This window comes from Balaenoptera physalus (genome assembly GCF_965194825.1).
Source record: "Balaenoptera physalus genome assembly, chromosome: 11".
In the NCBI taxonomy this organism is placed as follows: domain Eukaryota; kingdom Metazoa; phylum Chordata; class Mammalia; order Artiodactyla; family Balaenopteridae; genus Balaenoptera; species Balaenoptera physalus.
The window spans coordinates 23871880-23892587 of NC_138896.1; the positions used below are offsets into that span (position 1 = coordinate 23871880).

Here is a 20708-nt window from a genome sequence, read left to right on the forward strand (position 1 = left end):
ACATCTCCTTTCCCACTCCACCTGCCCAAACCCACAGCTCCTGCACACCTGCACCATGCACGCACACCCTAACTCGTGCCCTCAGCTGGAGACTAGGAGCCCCCTGCTTGCCTGCCCACCCACCCACGAGGGTGGCCCTAAGAAGGCCCAGCTTGCCCTCCAGTCTCTCCGCTCCCTACACTGGGCTCCTCTCCACTCTTCAGTCAGTGGTTGGAGAAGTAGATGTGAACAGAGGCAAAAAGGGGAACAAAACCAGTTTCCCTCCCCTCCCCAGCCAGAACCACATCCTCCTCCCCACTTAACACCCCCTTCCCCCAACACAGGGCTTTCCCTCTGCTGAGTCACTGAATGATCTGAACTGGGGGCAGCTGGAGCTGGGGGACCATGAGGAGGTTGTGGGAGGATGGGGGATGGAAGCAGAAAGGATGGAGGAAGAGCCCTGTGGGGGAGTGGAATTTCGGTTGCTAAAATTAGGAGCAGGGGAAGGAGGCGGAAAGAGCCAAATTATGTAACCTGGGTTGTCTGTTCTTGGGCAACCAGGGATCCACACCCAAGGCCATTCCTCTCCTCTAGCTTCTCAGTCCCGTCTCTCCTCCTCTAGGGTCCCGATTCTCGGCTCCCTCCATCGAGCTTCTGCCGCCATCCCAAACCTGGGCTTCATCTCTGGGCAGCCCAGTCTTGGCCTTCCAGATAAACATCCCCTTTTCCTGAGGTTGAGGAAAGGGCCTGGAGGGTAGAGGGAGAGGGTCCAGGATTCCCAAGGCGGGGGGTGGGGAAGGGCACCCTCCCTTCCACTGTTCATACTCAGTCCCCACTTCAGCTCCCGGGAACTGGGGTAGGAAGTTTGCAGACAGCACCAGACCCCACCGCCACCAGCAGGACACAGAAGGAACTCAGCAAAGAGAAAGGGCAGGACTAAGGAGAGCACAGGCATGTGCTGGCACGTGCACAGTCCGCATGTTGTCTGCATCAGAGAATCATGAATCAGAACTTATTTTTCAGGTTTGGAATGGAATGCCGGTCTACACAGGAGCGTCCCAGGAGTGGAAGTGGAGGGCAAGAGGTGACGGGGAGGGGAAGCCTCTGGAAGCATGGAAACATGGGGCGGGTGTGAGACCCTTGGAGAAGACAGAGAGCCAAGAGGCCCCAGGTCTCCGAGGGACCAGGCAGATGTTCAGGGGGCAGGAGGAGGAAGGGCTGGTGAGAAAGATCCTGTGAGAGGAAGCTGCTGTGATTCAGAGAAGAGACTGCGAGCTGTGAGCAACCCAGGCGTCCGGTTCCTCTCACAGGCCGGAGATTTCGGAAGTGGCATGCAAAGAGCTCAGGTTGGGAGCGGAGGCGGGGTTGGGGTTAGGACCCCTAAGCTGGGCGTTGAGAGGTAAGCAACAGAAAACTTTGGTGTCCATATTTGTTCCTTCGTCCAGCAGACTTTTGTCTGGTTTTTAAGCACATCATTTGCCCTTCTGCAAGAGTCACATAAAACCAAAGCAAAACAAGCCCTGATACCTGGCCCCCAAGACCTTGCTCTTTTCAACGTCTCTCCCTGGTGTCTGGCCCCCAGCCCTGTTGGGGGTTCCCCTGAGATGAGGGCTGTTCACTTTCTCTGACCACACGGTTTCCGCTTCTGTGTCTCTAATTTCCTAGGCTGATAAAAATACTGAACCCTAGAGGCCCTGGCTTCCTCTGACCCCCTGGGGCCAGGCGGCAGGCATCCTGTCCTCCATGGTGGGGGTGGGGAGGAGGAACCAGGGATCCCCAAGGGGTGACTCAGTGCCTACCATGAAACACTGGGGAGGTAGGAGTGTGCATATCTCGCTCTCTAGACCTGGAAAGAGGAATCACTTCTCAGAGGAGGATGCGTTGGGGTTCAATTAGAGAAACGGGATTGGGAATGAGACCAGTGAGATTGAAGAGGGTCAGTTGGGCGATTGGGTTGGGGCAGGTTTGGATTAAGTTAGGAGAAGGGTCTGGGAGGGACTCTATTCAGTGCAGTTCAGCTGAGCATCAAATAGCCCAATGATAAATGCAAACTCTGTTTCAAGTTTGCCATCCAATAGGGGAGGCAGGCCCATACCTAATCAACTGATTCCAGGCATTCTGAGTAAAAACGAGTAAGGTACAGTGGATGTGCAAAAAAGGGAAGGGGAGGTGGATTCCGGCTGAAAGCACCCGGGGGTCTCTGAGGGAGGAGCGGGCATTTGATGAATGGGTAGGATTTCTGTGGGAGGGGGAATGGAAGGGCCCCAGAGAGGAGTGAAACAGCTTGAGCAGAGGCCAGGAGTCAGAAAACAGGAAAGACAAGTGTCCTGAGGTAGATGAAGCACAGGTGTGAGGGAGCATGTGCTGAAGAAAGAACACAGAATGTCAAGGTAAGGGATTTGGACCTTATCTGTGGGCAGTGGCACTGTGACAGCTGTGAAGAAGAGGGAGTACAGGGGAGTGCTGCAGGTGTACAGACAAGGAATAAAAATAACTGCCATTTTGGGGGCCACATACTATGTGTTAACCATGTCAAGCCCTTTTCCTAATGTCAGAATCCTGCCAGCAACTGTCCAAAAGGGACGTGGTGGATCTCCATTATACAGATGAGGAAACTGAGGCTCATAAACATACCATAGCTTGCTTAAGGTCACACAGCTCAAAAGTAGTGGAATTAGCATCAAACTCATTTTACTCCAAAACTTGTGTACTTTCTACTTAGGTCCCAATAACTCCAAGTGGCGTTAAAGGAAGGAACAGATTTTATAAACTTTGACAGGGATAAGTCGTTAGGTCATGCCAACTGATTGGATGGTGGGAGTGAGGGAAGAGGAGTCTTAGATGACTCCAAGTTTTGAGCCAAGGGCATAGGAAAGACGATGATACCCTAAACCAAGGAGGAGTGTGGCTAAGGGGAAAATGAGTTAATTTCAGAGATACAATCAAATTTTTATTAAGCACCTGAAAGGAGCAGGATGCTCTGCTAGGCAACGGATATAAATGACATAAAGTCACTGCCCTCAGAGGGCTTGCAGTCTAACGAAACAACATACAGACAAGGACCAACTACATGTGATGACAGGAGGTGCACCTGCTAAGAGTAATAAAGTACTCAAGAAAGTCCTGCTGAGTTTGAGGTGTTAGCGTGACACTCAGGTGGAGATTTCCAGTGAGCACGTCTGGAGCCCGACAGAAAAGTTGGGGCTGCTGGAGGCATAGGTTTGGGCATCATTCCTTTTCCAGTAGAGGTGGAGCCTCTGAGTGGACAGGATCCCCAAAAGAGAGGGTGACCAGAAGAGCCTTGAGGATGATCAAAGGAAGAGGAACCAATAAAGGAGAGAGGTTGGGGGGGCAGTCAGAGAAGTAGGGCAAGGGAGAGGTATGCCAAGCAGAGACTGGGCGGCCATATCTGATGCTTCAAAGAAGTCTAGTAGGTGAGAGTTCAAAAGATCCTTTGGGTTCAGGAACTAGACGATTACAGATTTTGAGAAAACAGTTTCCACTTACCAGAAGCACAGAAATTGCTTTACGTAGGTTAAGGAATGAGTGGGAGGTGAGGAAAAGGAGGTGGTGAGTACAAAGGCATAGAATGGTGAATACTGAAGGTAACAGTATCATCTCTAGCTCAACCCACGAATTTTACAGTGAGGAAAATTTTACCAGTTCCCGAAAAAGTGGTTAGTTAGGGGGCTAGTCTCTTGAGACATCACACAGAAAAGGAGGGTGAGAGATGGATGGACATTTAAGGGAGAAAGTCCAGGGAAGGCTTTTTATTTTCAAGAAATAAAGTTGAGTATGTAAAATGAAGGCGCATGAAAAGAGAGATACTGAAGACAAAAGAAAGGTGGGAAAGAGTATGGTAAACATGGGGAAGTGGGAAACAGAGTACAAAGAATCAGCCTTGGACAGGAGAAAGAGTCCTTCTCTGAATCAAGAGGAAAGGAAAAAGGAAACAAAGTGAAGGGAAAAGAAAGCAGTAAAGAGATCCATCTTGGATGGCCTTAAGTTCAATAAAAGGATGATAGCATCACCAACTGAGAGTAAAGAGGTCGGGAGGCGTGGAGATTTAGAACATCACCTGCAGGAGAAGAACAAGGGAATCAACAAACAAAGATTAGGGAACACTGAGGGCTTTCTGAGGTTAGATGGTCAGGATTAGTAGTAGGCCTCTTATGAGGACATGACTCTCTCCTGCAATGCTTGGCAGCCTAGGAGAAAGACCCAAGAATGAGACCATTGAGTTTACCCAAATCACGTTTTTCAAGATTTTCTTGGTAGAATATCAAGAAGGGAATGAGAGATGAAGAAAAACTTATCGAGATATATAAATTGTTAAGTACATGGTAGAGATGTTGGTGGAGAAGATTGTGCTGTGAAGACCAGAAGAACGTGGAAAATGCAAAAGGCATGGACTTCAAGAGAGGAGGAGGTTATCAGTGATGCAGAGGGGAGAGAGAACAGTGGCCTCTCCTCTGCCCCCCTGCTCCTAGTGATGGGTGTGGAAGAAAGAGCAGCCTTCACCAAAGACAGAAGGAACATCATTAGGGAAAAGCCAGGTTTCAAAGTACCAGAGGAAGTTGCTTTCAAAAGTGAAATAGAGGATTTGAGGAGTTCCATAAAATACTGTGAAATGGATTGGTAGAAACATCCTTTGTTGGGTAGGGAATCGGATCCAGGGAGGCTAAATCCCAGTGAGAGTTCAGAAGGAAACTAAGTCTGGAGGATTTTGCTTCCGGAAGCAAGAGGCTGCTGCTTCTGGAATTTAGGATGGGAGATACACTGCATTTATCCTGAGGGAAAACACTTTGAAGGAATCTTAGGGGGATGCGTAAAATAAGGTATCTCTTCCAATTCCATGGCTTTCTTCGTGCCAACAGTTCCCATTGTTGACTCTCTAGTTCTCACATTGCCTCTGAAATCTAGACTCATATATGTGACTGCCAAGTGACATTTCTTGGCAAGGCTTGAATGTTATCCAAGACTTGGATGTCTGTCCAATAGGTTTAAGCTTAAATCCAAAATTGAACTTCTGGTTCTCCCATCCCATCAGAATCCTGCTTCTCTCCCAGTCTCCCCGTCTTCCACCCCACCACCATCCATCCAATCCATCATCTGGTCCTGTCAAGTCTACCCATGAAATATATCCCAATATATCCCAAATTTGTCTACTTCTCTCCATCTTCATGGTGGCCACCATCTTCTCCCCAGGATTACTGCAGTTGCCTCCTAACTGGTGTCCCTGCTTGCAGTGTTACCCACTACAGTCCAGTCTAAACACAGGAGCCACAATGATCTTTTAAAAATGTAAATCCAATCACCTCTACCTCAGACCTCCCTCCCTCCTCCCCCCACCCCCACGCAACATGTGCACACCCTGACACCCTCCAGAGCTTCCCATGGTTGAGTAAAATTCAGGTGCTTTACCCGTCCTTGCAGGTCCCTGCATGATCGGGCCCCTGCCCCTGCTCTCTGACCTCATCTCCCACCTCTCTCCCACTCTCTCTGCTGCAGCCACGCTGGCCTCCTTTCTGTTTCTCAACACCCCCAGCTCATTTCCACCTTCTGGCCTTCGCAGTAGCTGTTCCCTTTACCTGGAATGCTTCTCCCCCATGCCTTCACTTGGCCACTCTTGTCATTTGGGTCTCAGCTTAAAATGCCATTTACTCAGAAAGGACTTTCCTGACCACTGTGTCTAAAGTAGTTCCCTGCCACTCTTATCACATGGCCCTATCTTATTTCCTCATAGCCCTACTTACTGCCTTCTTCTTCAGTGTATTTCTTTTCTGCCTTGCCTCACTAGAGTGGAAGCTCCACAAGTACAGGTACCTTGTCTGACTTGTTTGCCACTATATTCCTACTGCCTGGAACAGTGCCGAGCACATAGTAAGCTCCCAATAAAGACTTGTTAAATGGAGGCATGGATGAATAATGGGGAAAAGTAGGATAAAGCTCAACTTTAGGTTTGTGGTTCAAATTGAACTTAAATTTAGAGTCAGGTTTAACTATAGGATTAGGAATGGGGATGAGTTAATTCCAAGATTAGCTCTAGAAACAGGGCTGGGTTAGTTTAGAGGATAAGTTTATTTGGGGGTTCATTTATTGAGATGTTTAGATTTGAGGTTAGGGTTGAGTTTGAGTTGTGATTTGGGTTGAGGTTAAATATGGGTTAGGATCAAAGTTGATATGTAATCCCACTTTAGGTTTTGAGGCTAGGTTCAAGTTTGAGGCTATTGTCATTTCAGCCTTATTTGGAGGGCTCAGAGATTTCACTAGTTTCTCCACAGAGACCACTGTAGAAACTGTATATCCCTCGGTTTGGAGCACAAGACTCCAGTCATCACCCCTCCCACTCAGGGAAAGTCCCAAACCAACTGCTGGCCTCCTCAAGAAAGAAACTGAGTTTCACACAACCTCCAAAACTGAGATTGAAACCAAGATTGGCCCATCTCAAGGAGCATCCTTCAGCACATTGCAAATGCCTGTGACACGGAGCTTCGGCCCAGTTCTCACCCTTCCTTCCTCTCTGTCTCTCATGTCTCCCCATCACTTGTCCTCATCTTCCCCTTTTTTTTCTTCAGTGCCCCAGTCTTTCTCTCTGACCGAAGTTTCTCCATTTCTCTCTATTTCTCACCGTTAATTGCAACACCATTTTACATTTTAATATAGCCGAGTTCTCCTAGTCCATCGGCTCCTACCATTGGAGAGGCAGAAAGAGACAGCAGGAAGAAAAAGGGACTCCAGAGAAAGAGGGACACAGAGGAAAGGAAAGGAGCAGGGACCAAGAGGGAGGCCAACAGTGACACAAGACACAGTGAGGTTAAAAGAAATAAGATGAAGCCAAGATAGAGACCAAGATATTTAAAAGAGGCATCTGTGGCTACCCTTCTTCCGCCATCACATCTGGTCAGCCACCAAGACCTGTAGATTTTGCCTAGAAACTCTCTCCTCCTCTTCATTCTCCTGCTACTGCCTCGATTTAAATGCAGGCTCTTGTCACCTCCTTGCTGAGTTGTTGCAAAACCCCCCTAACTGGTCTCCACGCTTCTGGTTTCCCCTCCAGACCCCAACTCCCATTCCTCAATTCATTCTTCATGTAGCATCCAGACTCATGTTTTAAATATACCAATCTGGGTGGGTCCCTCTCTCACGCAAAAATTTTGGTAGCTCCCCATCACAATTACAATGAAATCCAAACCTCTTTTCTTGGTTTTAAACCCCTCAGGATGTGGTCTCAGCTTACCTCCCAAGCCTCATCTCTGCTCCTTTTATGTGTACTCACTTGCACAGGTTAGTGCACTTCATACTCTCTTTTACCTCCAGTCTTTGCACCTTCTATTCCCTCTATCAGGAATGCCCTTCACCATCTTGGCCTTGATACTTAATGCCTGAATCACCTCTCCCCCAGGCCAAGTGTGATGGCTTTACTGTGGGCTGCCATAAGCCCACTGTCACAGAACCCACACTAGTCTTTGAGCTCTCAGAGGTCAGGGGACTGTCTTTCACATCTGTTTCCTCAATGCCTTGTGCAGATGCTCAATAAATGTTTGTGAAATAGAGAGAAAGCTAAAGAGATGGAATGAAGGCATTCCCTGGTGGTCCAGGGGTTAGGACACCGCACTTTCACTGCCGTGGCCCGGGTTCAATCCCTGGTCAGGGAACTAAGATCCTGCAAGCCACGAGGCACAGCCAAAAAAACCCAAAAAGATGGAATGAAAAGAAGTAATAGGTTAGACTAGGAAGGCATGAAAGGCAAAGTTGCAGGGCCTCAAGTAGCGGGGAGGAAAACAGGAGAACTAGCTGATGCACACCCTGAATATCACTTATGTGCCACAGGACACCAAGACACCTCAGGAACTTTCTGCCCAGTGCAGCAGAGGGAGGGCTTTAGTTTCCATCACCACCATCCTCAGCCCCAGCCCCTCCAAAAACCTCCAAATGAAAGCATAACAAGTTAGTAAGAGTAATAATAATATTTGAGGGGGCCAATTGTTATTTTCTCAATCTCATGAAATGTGACTAAAATCATCTTTAGAAACCTTGCTTTTTTTTTTTTAACCTGCAACCTGCAAGCTAAGCGAAAACTCGCTCATGTTCAATAACGTTCATATCAACGTTTTTCATACTAGCCAAAAACTAGAAACGAACCAAATGCCCATTAACAGAAAAATAGATAAGTAAATTAGAGTATATTCACACAACATCACATCACAATGAAATAAAAATCACTGATACACACAACAATATACATGAATCTCACAAACATAACGTTGAGAGAAAGAAGCCAAATACAGATGAGTAAAGTCTGTGTGATTTCATGTATATGAGGCTCAAAAGCTGGAAGAATTAATCTATAGTTGTAGAGGTCAGAAAGTGGTTGGTTATCTTTGGAAGGTATGAACTGGGAGGGAGCACGAGAGAACCTTCTGGGGACCTAAAACTATGTTGGGCCCGTGAGCCACAATTACCGAGCCTGCGCATCTGGAGCCTGTGCTCCGCAACAAGAGAGGCCGCGATAGTGAGAGGCCCGCGCACCGTGATGAAGAGTGGCCCCCGCTTGCCACAACTAGAGAAAGCCCTCGCACAGAAACGAAGACACAACACTGACATAAATAAATAAGTAAATAAATAAAAATAAATTAAAAAAAAAAAAAAACTATGTTGAACTGGATGGTGGCTACATGGCTATAAACAGATGGGAAAGTTCATCAGGCTGCCCACTTAGGAGACGTGCACCTCACTGTACCTGAGTTCTACATCAATAGAAGGGGGAAATCCTTAATGATTTTACAACAGTGTATTGGCTTTACAAGTGCAGCTGCAAGACAAGTCCCTTTGCTGTCCCCACCCTGCCCCAGGTCGCCACCCTTAAGTTCCACCTGTGTGGAATTCTGAAGCATCCCCTGTAGAGAACTTTAGCAATTGCCACATTCCTTGATCCTGGAATGTGTTTGTTTGGGGTTATATAAATCTGATCCGTGGAGCCCACCTGAGGTTGGGATGAGGTGGAGGGCATCCTTCAGCAGTGAGACAAGACCTCATCATACGTGAGTTCATGGCTCATCGTGAGCGGGATCTTCCAAACCAGAACACTTTTGAGAGTAAAAGGGGGTCCATGAATATTTCTACCAGGACAACAGGCATAAACCAGGATGTACCAGGCAGGAGGGTATATAATGGAACTTCTTGATATGAAACCTGCCAGACAAACTGGAAAATGCACATACTGGGACAAGTGTGACTTGAGTCTTTGGGACAAGGACAGGGGTACAAGAGGAGGAAATGTGCACAGAGAGAAGCCTGTAATCAGCCAAGGGTGCAGAGGTGTTATACATAATTGCTCTTCAGGGAACCAGGCCTCCAGCCCACGCCCCAGCTGCTCCCCTTCTCCTCCTCCTCTGAATTTACTGTCCCTTCTCTGGAACTCCTAAGCCTGACCCCCGCTCCCTGGCCCTCCCAGCCCACAGTTCCCCTGACCCCACTCCCTTTCCCAGAACTCAGTCGTCTGAGCCCCCAGCCTGCGGTTCTCTCCTAGGCCTCAGCCTTTCCTGCCTTCGACTGAAACAGCAGCATCTTCTAAGCCCTGGGGGCTTCCCCGGGCCCCAGCCCCGGCCTAGAACCCGCCCGCCGCCTGCCACGCTGCCACTGCCGCTTCCTCTATAAAGGGACCCAGGCGTCCCGGCCAAGGGGCCCCGCACAGCAGGTGAGACTCTCCCACCCCATCTCCTTGGGCTTCCCCGGCTGTGGACTCCTTCCCTCGGGGCGTTCAGTCCCTCCGCCTGAGCCTCGGCCCCTCCTGCACCTCCTGCTTGGGCCTGGGCCTGGGCCGTGGCCTTGGTGGGTTTGGTTTTGGTTTGTTCCCCTCTCTCTGACTCTTTATCTGTCAATCTCTTTCTCTCTGTCTGTGTCACACATTCTGATCCCTCTCTGTTCCCTTCTCATCTCTGTTCCTCTCTCTCTCTCTCCCCCTGCTCACCTGGGGTTTCCCTGACTGCATCTTGTCCCCTTCTCTGTCTGTCGCCCCGTCTCTCAGGGTGGCTGTCTCCACGGGCAGGAGGCCCGTCTTCCGCATCGCGCCCCGCCCCGCTCACTGTCTCTCTCCCTGCAGGTTCTCCCCATGACACCACCTGGACGTCTCTACCTCCTGAGGGTGTGCAGCACCCCCCTACTCCTCCTCCTTCTGGGACTGCTGCTGGCCCTGCCGCACGAGGCCCAGGTGAGGCAGCAGGGCAATGGGGACTGTGTGGGCAGCCCAGCCTGACCTTGGGCCTGAGGACCTCTCTGACTCTGTTCTCCCCTAGGGGCTCTCTGGTGTTGGCCTCCCACCCTCAACTGCACAGCCTGCCCATCAGCACCCCCCGAATCACTTCACCCGAGGCACCTTCAAACCTGCCGCTCACCTTGTTGGTAAACATTCACCTGCCCTCTTAGACATGTAGCCCCCAGCCCTCCTCCCATCCCCCTTCAGGGACCCAAGCATCCCCTCCAGCTCACCCCCACTCCCACTCCCTTCTGTCCTCCCAACCATCCCCCAGGAACTCATTCCAGCACCTGCTTCCTCAGGGATTGAGACCTCTGACCCCCAGGTCCTTGACTGCCATCCCCTCTGGCTCTTCCTAGGAGACCCCAGCACCCAGGACTCACTGCGCTGGAGAGCAAACACGGATCGTGCCTTCCTCCGCCACGGCTTCTCTCTGAGCAACAATTCCCTCCTGGTCCCCACCAGTGGCCTCTACTTTGTCTACTCCCAGGTGGTCTTCTCCGGGGAAGGCTGCTTCCCCAAGGCCACCCCCACCCCTCTCTACCTGGCCCACGAGGTCCAGCTCTTCTCCTCCCAGTACCCATTCCACGTGCCTCTCCTCAGCGCTCAGAAGTCCGTGTGCCCAGGGCCACAGGGACCTTGGGTGCGCTCAGTGTACCAGGGGGCTGTGTTCCTGCTCACTCGGGGAGACCAGCTATCCACTCACACAGATGGCATCTCCCACCTGCTCCTCAGCCCCAGTAGTGTCTTCTTCGGAGCCTTTGCTCTATAGAAAAATCCAGAAAGAAAAAATTTGGTTTCAAGGCCTTCTCCCCATTTTGCCTCCATTCTGACCACTTCAGGGGTCACCACACCTCTCCTTTGACCGTTCCATCAGTCTCAAGTCTTCCCCCGTTCTCGGCACCTGGAGCTTCCAAAGAAGGAATTCTAGGCACCCCAGGGGGCCACACCTTCCTGAACCACCCCGGATGCTCGGCTGAGGACTTCAAGCCTGCCTGGAAATGCCCGCCCAGAGCCCTTCCTCTGCCCTGCCCGTCTAGGGGGCCTTGCCCTGGACATGGAAGGGGAGCTGACACATGAGGGAGCTTGGGTGGATGACTGGGGGCAGGGAGGGGGGTTATTTATGAAGGGAAAAAATTTTAAATTATTTATTTATGGAGGATGGAGAGAAGGGGGACGGCAGAAGAAAGAGATAATACACCCAAGAGATGAAGAGTGAGAGGGCGTGGGCACAAGGATGACCTAGCAAGAGAGAAAAAGAGTGGGTCTGAGGGACCAAGGGGCTCTGGAAGGAAGTGAAAGGCTCTTAAGAGCCAGCCATTGCTTGACTGGACACCCCACGAGGAGACATCTGACCCTTGATGAAGCCCAATAAACCTCTTTTCTCTGAAATGCTGTCTGCCTGTATCTGTCTGTCTGGGAGGGGCGAATTCCCCAGATGTGTCTAAGGAATGGAGGGAGGACAGGAATCAGAGGGACAGGAGCTGTGGGCATACAGAGAGGCCTAAGGGGCTCTGGTGAAATATGGTGGCCTCACAGGGGTGGGAGGAGACCAGAGGATAAGCTGAGAAGACAAAGGAAAGATGCAGGTCCAAAGTCTGGAGAAGGGGAGGTCAGGGAACCCCTGAGGAATGGGGGTTACAGGAGGCTTCTGAGGAGCAGTGACCACACTGAAGGGTGTTTGTTTGGGACTGTGGAGGAGGAGCATGAGGCCCCCTGGAAGACGTGGCCATGCCAGGGCCCCGAGGAGTGGGAGAGCCTCCAAGGCTGGGGGACTGGAAAACATAGGGGACATTTCAGGAGACATGGTCACGGGCAGGGGCTCTGAGGGCCAGGGCTGTCTCCAGGAAACTGGAGGGAGCAGGGAATTCTTTGCAGATACATGGCCACACACAGGGACTCTGAAGGGTGGGGTCTTCATGCAAAAATTGGGGCATCACATGCCCTTGGAAGCCAAGACTGAAACCAGCGCCAGAGTTTTGGTGAGTCCCCGGTCAGAGTGAAAGGAGAAGGCCTGCCGTGGTGGGGTTCGTGAATTCCCAGCGTCTCTTTCACTCCTCTGGGGCTGTCCCAGGCTTGTCCCTGCCATCCTCCCCCAGCCCTTGCAGAGCCTCAAGCTTCCCTTCCTCCAGCTCCTCTTGCCCCCAGGGACCCAAACACACATCTCAGGACCCAGCACAGCTTCCCCCGAGTTTTCTCTCCATTAAGGACTCAGCTTTCTGAAGCCCCTCCCATTTCTAGTTCTACTGTTACCTGAGTCCGGTCTGGAAATCAGAAGGAAATTGGCCACAGAACTCATCCCCCAAAGAAATGGAAACAGTGGGAACTGGGGGGCAGAGGGGAAATGGGGTCCAGCCTCCAGGGTCCTACATCTACAGCAGTAACTGGCCCAGGGAGCCCCCCTCAGAATCCGGGTGGGTAGGGTAGGAAGTATCCTTGATGCCTGGGTGTCCCCAACTTTCCAAACCCCCGCCCCCGTGATGGAGAAGAAACCGAGACAGAAGGTGTAGGACCCGCTACCGCTTCCTCCAGATGAGCTCATGGGTTTCTCCACCAAGGAAGTTTTCCGCTGGTTGAATGAGAGCCTTTCCCCGCCCTCCTCTCACCCCAGAGCGTATAAATGCAGCTGTTTGCACACCCAGCCAGCAGAAGCTCCCAGAGCGAGGACACCAGGGGACCAGCCAGGAGAGAGACAAGCAACTCCAGACCCCCCTGGAAATAACCTCCCAGACCACACACCCCCACCCCGACAGGCAGCCAGACGACTCACTCCCTCTAACACAGCCTGCCACAGGGCTCTACCGTCTCCCAGCTGGACTTGAGCCCTTCAGAAAAAGACACCATGAGCACTGAAAGCATGATCCGGGATGTGGAGCTGGCAGAGGAGGCGCTCTCCAAGACGGCAGGGGGCTCCCAGGGTTCCAGAAGGTGCTTGTGTCTCAGCCTCTTCTCCTTCTTCCTGGTCGCAGGAGCCACCACGCTCTTCTGCCTGCTGCACTTCGGGGTAATCGGCCCCCAGAGGGAAGAGGTGAGTCCCTGGCCAGCCTTGGCTCATTCTCTCACCCAGAGAGAAATGGGAGAGGAAAAATGGCGAGATATGGGGTGGGGGAAAGAGGTGTGCTGATGGGGAGGCTTGGGGAGGCAAATAGTGGAGAAAGATGGGGAGGCAGAAGGAGACGTGGAGAGAGATGGGGGAAGAGAAGGAAGGATGGAGAAATAGGGTGCCTGGCGCATGGGCGTTGCTCTCTAAATATTTGTCGAATGAATGAATGAGTAAGCAGGGATTTAGATATAAAGAGAGATGTGTAGACAGATAAGGGATATGGGTAGAAAGATGGGGAAGAAAACAAGTCATCTGGATAAAGATGGTGAGACAGAAGGAGATACAGCAGGTATGAAAGAGAGCTAGGAAAGATGAAGCTAAGGGTGTCTGGCACACGGAAGGAACTCAATGCAAGAACTGTTAAATGCATGGATGAATGAAAAAAATGGATGAATGGGGAGAGAAAACGAGACACATCAGGGCAGAGAGTACAAGCTAGAGAAGCAGCCGGCTGTTTCTCCTTCAGGGGTGACTTGCTTTGATACTAATCCTCCTCCTTCTCCCAACAGTTCCCAACTGGCTACTCCATCATCAGCCCTCTGGCTCAGACACTCAGTAAGTGTCTCCAAAGCCTCTCTCCTAATTCTGGGCTTGGGTGGGGGTAGGGGTTAGTCCTGGGATGGAAGCAGTAGGGGAAATTTAGAGTTTGGGTTTGGGGGGAGGAGGAAAGGAGGTCAAAGTAGTGGGATATTTTCTGGGAAGCTTAAGGGTCTCTCACCTTCTTCTTTTCTCTTTCCTCTTCAGGATCATCTTCTGAAACCTCAAGTAACAAGCCCGTAGCCCATGTTGTAGGTAAGAGTTCTGAGGATGTGTCTGGGGGATGAAGAAGCAGATGGGATGGAGAGGGGTAGGATTTGGCAGCTGAAGCCAGGCTGAGGGTAGACAGACCTTGGAGACAGGGTGAGAAGGTCTCACTGAGCTCAAGGGGAGGGTAGAGGATACTTAGAACTTGAGGGGGATACTCAGAACCTCATGGCCAGATGGGATGTGGGAAGACAGACAGAGGGGACAGGAACCGGATGTGGGGGGGGTGGGCAGAACTTGAGGGCCAGGATGTGGAGAGTGGAACTGACAGGGTCACAGTGACTCACCCCTCCCTCTTTTTCTCCCTCCCTCCAGCCAACCTCAGTGCTCAGGGGCAGCTCCGGTGGCTGAACACATATGCCAACACCCTCCTGGCCAACAGCGTGAAGCTGGAAGACAACCAGCTGGTGGTGCCAACAGACGGGCTGTACCTCATCTACTCCCAGGTCCTCTTCAGGGGCCAAGGCTGCCCTTCCACCCACTTGTTCCTCACCCACACCATCAGCCGCATCGCTGTCTCCTACCAGACCAAGGTCAACCTCCTCTCTGCCATCAAGAGCCCTTGCCAGAGGGAGACGCCAGAGGGGGCTGAGGCCAAGCCCTGGTATGAGCCCATCTACCTGGGAGGGGTCTTCCAGCTGGAGAAGGGTGATCGACTCAGTGCTGAGATCAACCTGCCCGACTATCTGGACTTTGCTGAGTCTGGGCAGGTCTACTTTGGGATCATTGCCCTGTGAGGGGGCAGGACATCCATCCTCTCCCACCTCAATTACTTTATTATTTACTCCTTCAGACCCCCTCATCCCCTTCTGGTTTAGAAAGAGAATTAGGGGCTCAGGGCTGGGCTCCATGCTTAGAACTTTAAACAACAACAACACTTAGAAATCAGGTATGCAGGGAAGTGTGGCCTGGACAATGGGGCACTGACCACCACCAAGAATTGGAACTGGGGCTCTGGAACTCACTGGGGTCCTCGTGTTTGGATTCCTGGATGCAACCTGGGACATCCAGAATGTGGGGGCCAGGGGAACTTGGGTTCTGACTGGAACACTTCAGAACACTCCTTGAGAAGATCTCACCCAGAACTTGACATGAGTGGACTTCAGGCCTCCCTTTCTTCCAATGTTTCCAGACTTCCTTGAGATGCGGAGCCCAGCCGCACCCCAACGGGGCCAGCTCCCTCTATTTATGTTTGCACTTGTGATTATTTATTATTTATTTATTATTTATTTATTTACTAATGAATGTATTTATTCAGGAGGTCAAGGTGTCCTGGGAGACCCAATGTAGGGGCTGCCTTGGCTCAGATGTGTTTTCTGTGAAAACGGAGCTGAACTGTAGGTCATTCCCACCCTGCCTCCTGGCCTCTGTGCCTCCTTTTGCTTATGTTTTTAAAAAATATTTATCTGATCAAGTTGCCTAAATAATGCTGATTTGGTGACTGACTTGTCGCTACATCACTGAACCTCTGCTCCCCAGGGGAGTCGTGTCTGTAACCGCCCTACTGGTCAGTGGCGAGAAATAAAGTGTGCTTAGAAAAGAAATATGGCGTCTTCCTGGGAATTAATTCTTCATTGGCCTCTCCTTGGGGATGAGACGTGGCTCCCTGAAGTTCTTTCTCCACAGGGCTTAAGATCCCTGCACCTCACTCCTTGGACTGCTGGGGCTCAGGAGACCCTACATAAAACAAAGCCCAGCTGAATATGCCCCTCCCCCAAGAAAGGAACCTGAACTTAATTAACTCTCCCTCAGGGCACTGGAATTTCCAACTCTGGGAATTCCTATCCAAGCGGGGGAAGTCCTGCAGCTCAGATGAGATTTCCGGCTGTTGCGGCCTGAGCGAAAGACCCGGGGAGCGGCCAAATTCTCAGGTACCTGAATCACAGCCAAGGGACTTCCAGACAGTCAGGCACCTGGGCTCCAAACCGCCTGATCCCGCCCCACGCCCCTCCCCGTGCCAGCGCAGTCCTAACTGTGCAACCTGAACCAGTCACTGAACCTCGTCTATCAAAGAGAAGTAGGAACGCCCACCGCACACGGGGCCCTGTGAGAACAGAAGACCTAAACTCTTTACAACAGGGCACCTAGCGGAGCACTCGGTGAATTCTGGCTTCCTCCCTTTTCCCAGCCCCCAGTCTTCTACCCGCTTCCATCTCTCAGTGGACGGAATTGAAGAGGAGGAAGAAAATAAAAAACAAGGAATAAGATGTAGGTGAAGGACCCACCCCCCATGCCAGCTTGGTCTCCCTGATTTTCTCGGCGAATGATGAGGAGAGGGATGGGAGGTGGGTGAAGTGGAAAGAGAAATGCATTCCTCCCCTCCAGGAAGGCTCTTCTGGACACAGAGTCAAAGACAAATATGGAGTCAGAAATGAAGACTCAAAGAGTGGCAGCCCTCACTGGGCTCTGAAGTTGGGCTTTCCTTCCTGCTAGCGTTGCCAGGCAGGGGGAAAACTGTGCGGTGTGCCGCAGAGGTGGGGTGACCCACTGGGGTAACCTAGATAGAGCCTTGGATCCTCCTCGGCCTCCTCTAGCTCGGGGCTGAAAGTCGGTCATGGAGTGAAGGGGCTGCTGTTACTCTCTCTGGGGCCCCGACACTTGCCCACTTATGGAAAGGGGACCTGAAGTGTGACTGAGGGGTGAGGACCTTCCATCCCACCCTGGACAGGGCCAGGTGACATCAGTTTTTCCTCCTCCCCCTCCTCCCCAGGTTCTCCCTGGTGTCCTCGGGCACTATCCCCACCCCATCTCTCTTTCTCAACCACCCTCCCACCTCCTTCAGCCTCCTCCCTTCATGCCCCGGTCCCCACCCCCACTCCCCTGCTCCCCGAGCTGTGGGTCTTCCCTTGGAGAAGAGTCAACTGTGGCTAACAGGGCCTTCAGGCAGCTAGCAGGGCAGAAGCGCTGTCCCCTCAGTGCTTCATTATCAGCCCTATTCAGGTTTACTCTGCTGGCTGGGCCTTTCTGAGTGGTGCTTGCCTTCCCCGGTAATGACCCCTATCACTACCGGGAGGGACCCAAGAGAGAAGAGTGCAGTGTTGAGTCTGCGGGGACCATGTGGCCTTGAGAATCAGGTTGCTTGGAGATGCTTTGGGGTTTGTGGAGAGCCCTTTCCTTCTACCCTCCAAATGGGCTAATGCTGGGGCAAGGCCAGTCAGAGGCAGGGGTGGGTGGGACCCACAGATCCCCACCCCAGGGAACAGAGGCCATGCCAGGTGTTATGAATTGTTTCAAGCGACCAGAAAAATAGAGAGCCTATTTAACCAACATTTGTGTACCCACCCTGAATGAAGACACATTAGCATCTCAGCATCTGTACCGGCAGCACTAAAGTTTTACATTCTTTATTTTCACCAGGCTCAAAATCAGTTTCCAAACAGTCTTCTACATTTTCGCCAAGGCCATGGGGTCCCTGGTGTCTGGGTCCCCAATATCTAGGCTGATTCGTTCACATACTCCCACCATGCAGTAGTCGTTTTAGGGACGCGGGTAGCCCTCACCCCACCATCACCGCCCCAAAGAAGGTCTTTCCTCTCCTGTAGTCCACCATATCGGGGTGACTGATATTGACGTACACTCTCTCGCCCCTCCGGAGCTGCACCAGGCCACCGAACCCCACGCTCGTGTACCAGAGGGGCCCGTACTCGTGCCTCCGGGCGGGGTCCAAGACTGGGGTCACGGTCTCCGCGCCCTCGAGCAGCAGCTCGGGACTCCCCGATCCATAGGCACCCCCCGCCCGGTACAGCCGGCTGAGCAGCGTGACCGAGCGGTCCAGGGGGTCCCCGCCGGGAGGGGGCGCCCGGCCCCGGTAGCCGACGTGACAGTAGAGGTAATAGAGGCCGTCCTGCGGGAGGGCCAGCCCCTCGGCGCCCGAGAACTGCGTCCCGCTCCTCAGAAAAGCCTCTTCTTTCTTCGCCTCCCAGCCTAGCCCCTGCCCGCTGGTCCAAGCGCCTGCGGAGAAACGGGCCAGTTGGCTCTCGGAAATCCGATCCTGAAAGGAGTGATCCAGGCCCGGGACTTCTGGGAGGGTGGGCATGAGGGACAGTTGGGGCTTTTAACCCACTGCGGGAGTCCAGCCGGGCTGGGGGAGCGGGGTGATGGCGCTCCCTCTGCAATGAGTACGAGTTGGGACTGAGGGCACCTGGGTGTGCGGTACGGAGCGCTGTGGTGGGGAGATCCAGGCCGGGTTTTGCCTCCTCCGGCGGCGGGGGGAAAGCGAGAAGCTAGAATGCTGGACGAGCAGAAGAGTGCGTACTATAGAAGCGGCGAAGCAGGTGGGCAACCCAGCACGGCAGTAACAGAGCAAAGGGACCCTAACTGTGGGCGAGCAGAACTGGCACCCTTGGACTCTTCAGGTCTATGAGATCCTTACCAATGAGGTGGGCAGCCGGGAGCCTGGGGCTGAGATCTGTTTCTGCCTCCTCCTCCACCGGCAGCTCCCCGGACTCTGGAAGGGGCGAAGAGTCCACGGTTGGGGGCAGGGCGGCCACCCACGTGTAGTCACCTTGAGAGGACAAGGCGCCAGGGCCCAGGGATGGGGCACCTGGATTCCTGGAGGAAGAGAGTATCTGGGGATGCAGATGGATGGGAGCTGGGAGTCCCTGAGGGGCAGAAGCAGGGGAGGGGGAGATGGTCGGCTCTTACCAAATCGCTGATGGGCCTGTGCTTGGGCGCCTGGGTCAGCAGTCCCTGTTACCTGAGTGGGTGGGGTCACAGGGCCCAGAGTTCAGTCTTAGCTGATGCCAACCCCACCCCTCCCATTCCCAACATAGATGCAAGCTCCAGACTTGGGGTTTCTCCCGCCAGCCCCAGCCTCAAAACACACCTCCCTGGAATGGAGAGCAAGCAAGGCATCTGTACTTGGGCAGAGAGACAGAGGCCCAAGTATGTCTTGGGAAGAGGAGAAGAGACATACAGACAACCAGAAAGGGGCTTGGTGACATCAGGGCACAACAGCATCACAGGAACGTGGAAAGAGGACCAGCAAAGAGACAGAGAAGACATCCCCACTGGGGGACAGCCAAGCCAGCTGAGCAGGAGGAGGCAAGAGGCATAGCCAGAGGTGAGTGAGCATCAGCAATATACGGCCCTTGGAGGATTTGTGGCAGCCACTCACCAGTCCTCCCTGCTCCTGGGGCACCAAGGCCAGCACAGCCAGAACAGTGATAGGCACAGCCAGCAGGAGGGTCACCAGGGAAGTGGCTCCTGCGACAGCCAGCAGGAGGCATCCCTTCCCCTGGGGCCTCCTACCCCGGCACTCCAGCCCCAGTGCCCCCATTGAGACTGAGCCAGGGCCAGGGCAGGGGGGCTTTCATACCTCAGGGGTGGGGCCACCCCCTCCCTGTAGACCCACACACCTGGCTGGGACTTTCCGAACACCCCTGCTCCCCTCACCCTGCTTCCTGTTTACCCAGAGCTAGGGTGGGGCAGCTGGATGCCTGGGTTCTCTGAACTGGGGAGGGAGTTGGGGTGAAGAGACAGGCTTTCAGGGTAGAGCTGGAGGGGGCCTTAGAGATCTTCTGACTCAGTGGGAAGGGAAACTGAGGCCCAGAGAGGGAAACTAGCTTGCAGAAAGTCAGGCAGCTACAATGAGAACACAGAACTCCAGATAGCTAGTGTGGTCTGCATTCTTCTTCTTTTTTTAAAATTAATTGATTAATTAATTTATTTATTTTGGCTGCACTGGGTCTTCGTTGCTGCGCGCGGGCTTTCTCTAGTTGCAGCGAGCAGGAACTACTCTTCATTGCGGTGCACGGGCTTCTCATTGCAGTGGCTTCTCTTGTTGCTGAGCACGGGATCTAGGCACGCGGGCTTCAGTAGTTGTGGCACGCGGGCTTGCAGGCTCTAGAACGCAGGCTCAGTAGTTGTGGCACACGGGCTTAGTTGCTCCGCGGCATGTGGGATCTTCGCGGACCAGGAATTGAACCCGTGTCCCCTGCATTGGCAGGTGGATTCTTAACCACCATGCCACCAGGGAAGTCCCTGGTCTGCATTCTTCTGCACCCCAGAGGTGGGTGCTGGAGGGAGGGCTGCATCCACATCCCTGAGGTCAAGGGCTGGAATAGGAGGACGAGAACTGGAATCTTCAGGGATGGATGTCTAGGTTCCTAAGAAGAACCTGTCCCCACATTGGACTGACCTCCTCCTCCCATTCCCTTGCTCCCTCCAAGCCCCCAGAGCTAGGTGAGAGAGGCAGAGTTAAGCCAATCCACGGTGATGGCAGCTGAAGGGGGCCTCAGCCTCACCACTGACTATTGACTCACTGAGGAGGGATGGAAATAGAGCATTACCTCCCTTGCTACACAGAGTGTAGACAGGAGAGCGATGAGGCATCCACCCCCCAAAGAGCTTCACAGTCTAGAATGAGCTCCATCCATTTAGTAGATGCTGACTAAGTGTTAAGTGAAGAAAGGACAAAAGGATGAATGAGTAAGCAAAACAAAGCAGTAAGGACCAAATGAATGGTATAGTAGGCAGAGCAGTAGGAGTTGAAGGGAGGAAAAAACCAGGTCAAGAAAGTTGGAGGTGGTCCCAGATCACTTCCCCTTCTTGATAACTCTGTGT

At 52.6% G+C, this 20708-nt stretch overlaps 3 protein-coding genes across 3 annotated transcripts; 2 read left to right on the forward strand and 1 right to left on the reverse strand.

Annotated features, from left to right (window-relative positions):
- The first annotated feature begins 55 nt into the window (after positions 1–55).
- Positions 56–12305, forward strand: LTA (lymphotoxin alpha). The gene is made up of 4 exons (XM_082415521.1): positions 56–9679; positions 10085–10192; positions 10278–10383; positions 10597–12305. The coding sequence occupies exons 2-4, from the start codon at positions 10094–10096 to the stop codon at positions 11007–11009; spliced, it is 618 nt and encodes a 205-aa protein (XP_082271647.1). The 5' UTR covers positions 56–9679; positions 10085–10093; the 3' UTR covers positions 11010–12305.
- Positions 12306–12403: 98 nt separating this feature from the next.
- TNF (tumor necrosis factor) lies at positions 12404–15554 on the forward strand. Its single transcript, XM_082415516.1, has 4 exons — positions 12404–13265; positions 13850–13895; positions 14085–14132; positions 14460–15554. Exons 1-4 carry the CDS (start codon positions 13080–13082, stop codon positions 14879–14881), a joined length of 702 nt encoding a protein of 233 aa, XP_082271642.1. The 5' UTR covers positions 12404–13079; the 3' UTR covers positions 14882–15554.
- A 1918-nt stretch (positions 15555–17472) lies between these two features.
- LOC309637899 (lymphotoxin-beta) lies at positions 17473–20456 on the reverse strand. Its single transcript, XM_082413172.1, has 4 exons — positions 19261–20456; positions 18789–18840; positions 18517–18591; positions 17473–18095 (listed from the first exon to the last, which is right to left on the reverse strand). The coding sequence occupies exons 1-4, from the start codon at positions 19420–19422 to the stop codon at positions 17641–17643; spliced, it is 744 nt and encodes a 247-aa protein (XP_082269298.1). The 5' UTR covers positions 19423–20456; the 3' UTR covers positions 17473–17640.
- Between the last annotated feature and the right edge of the window lie 252 nt (positions 20457–20708).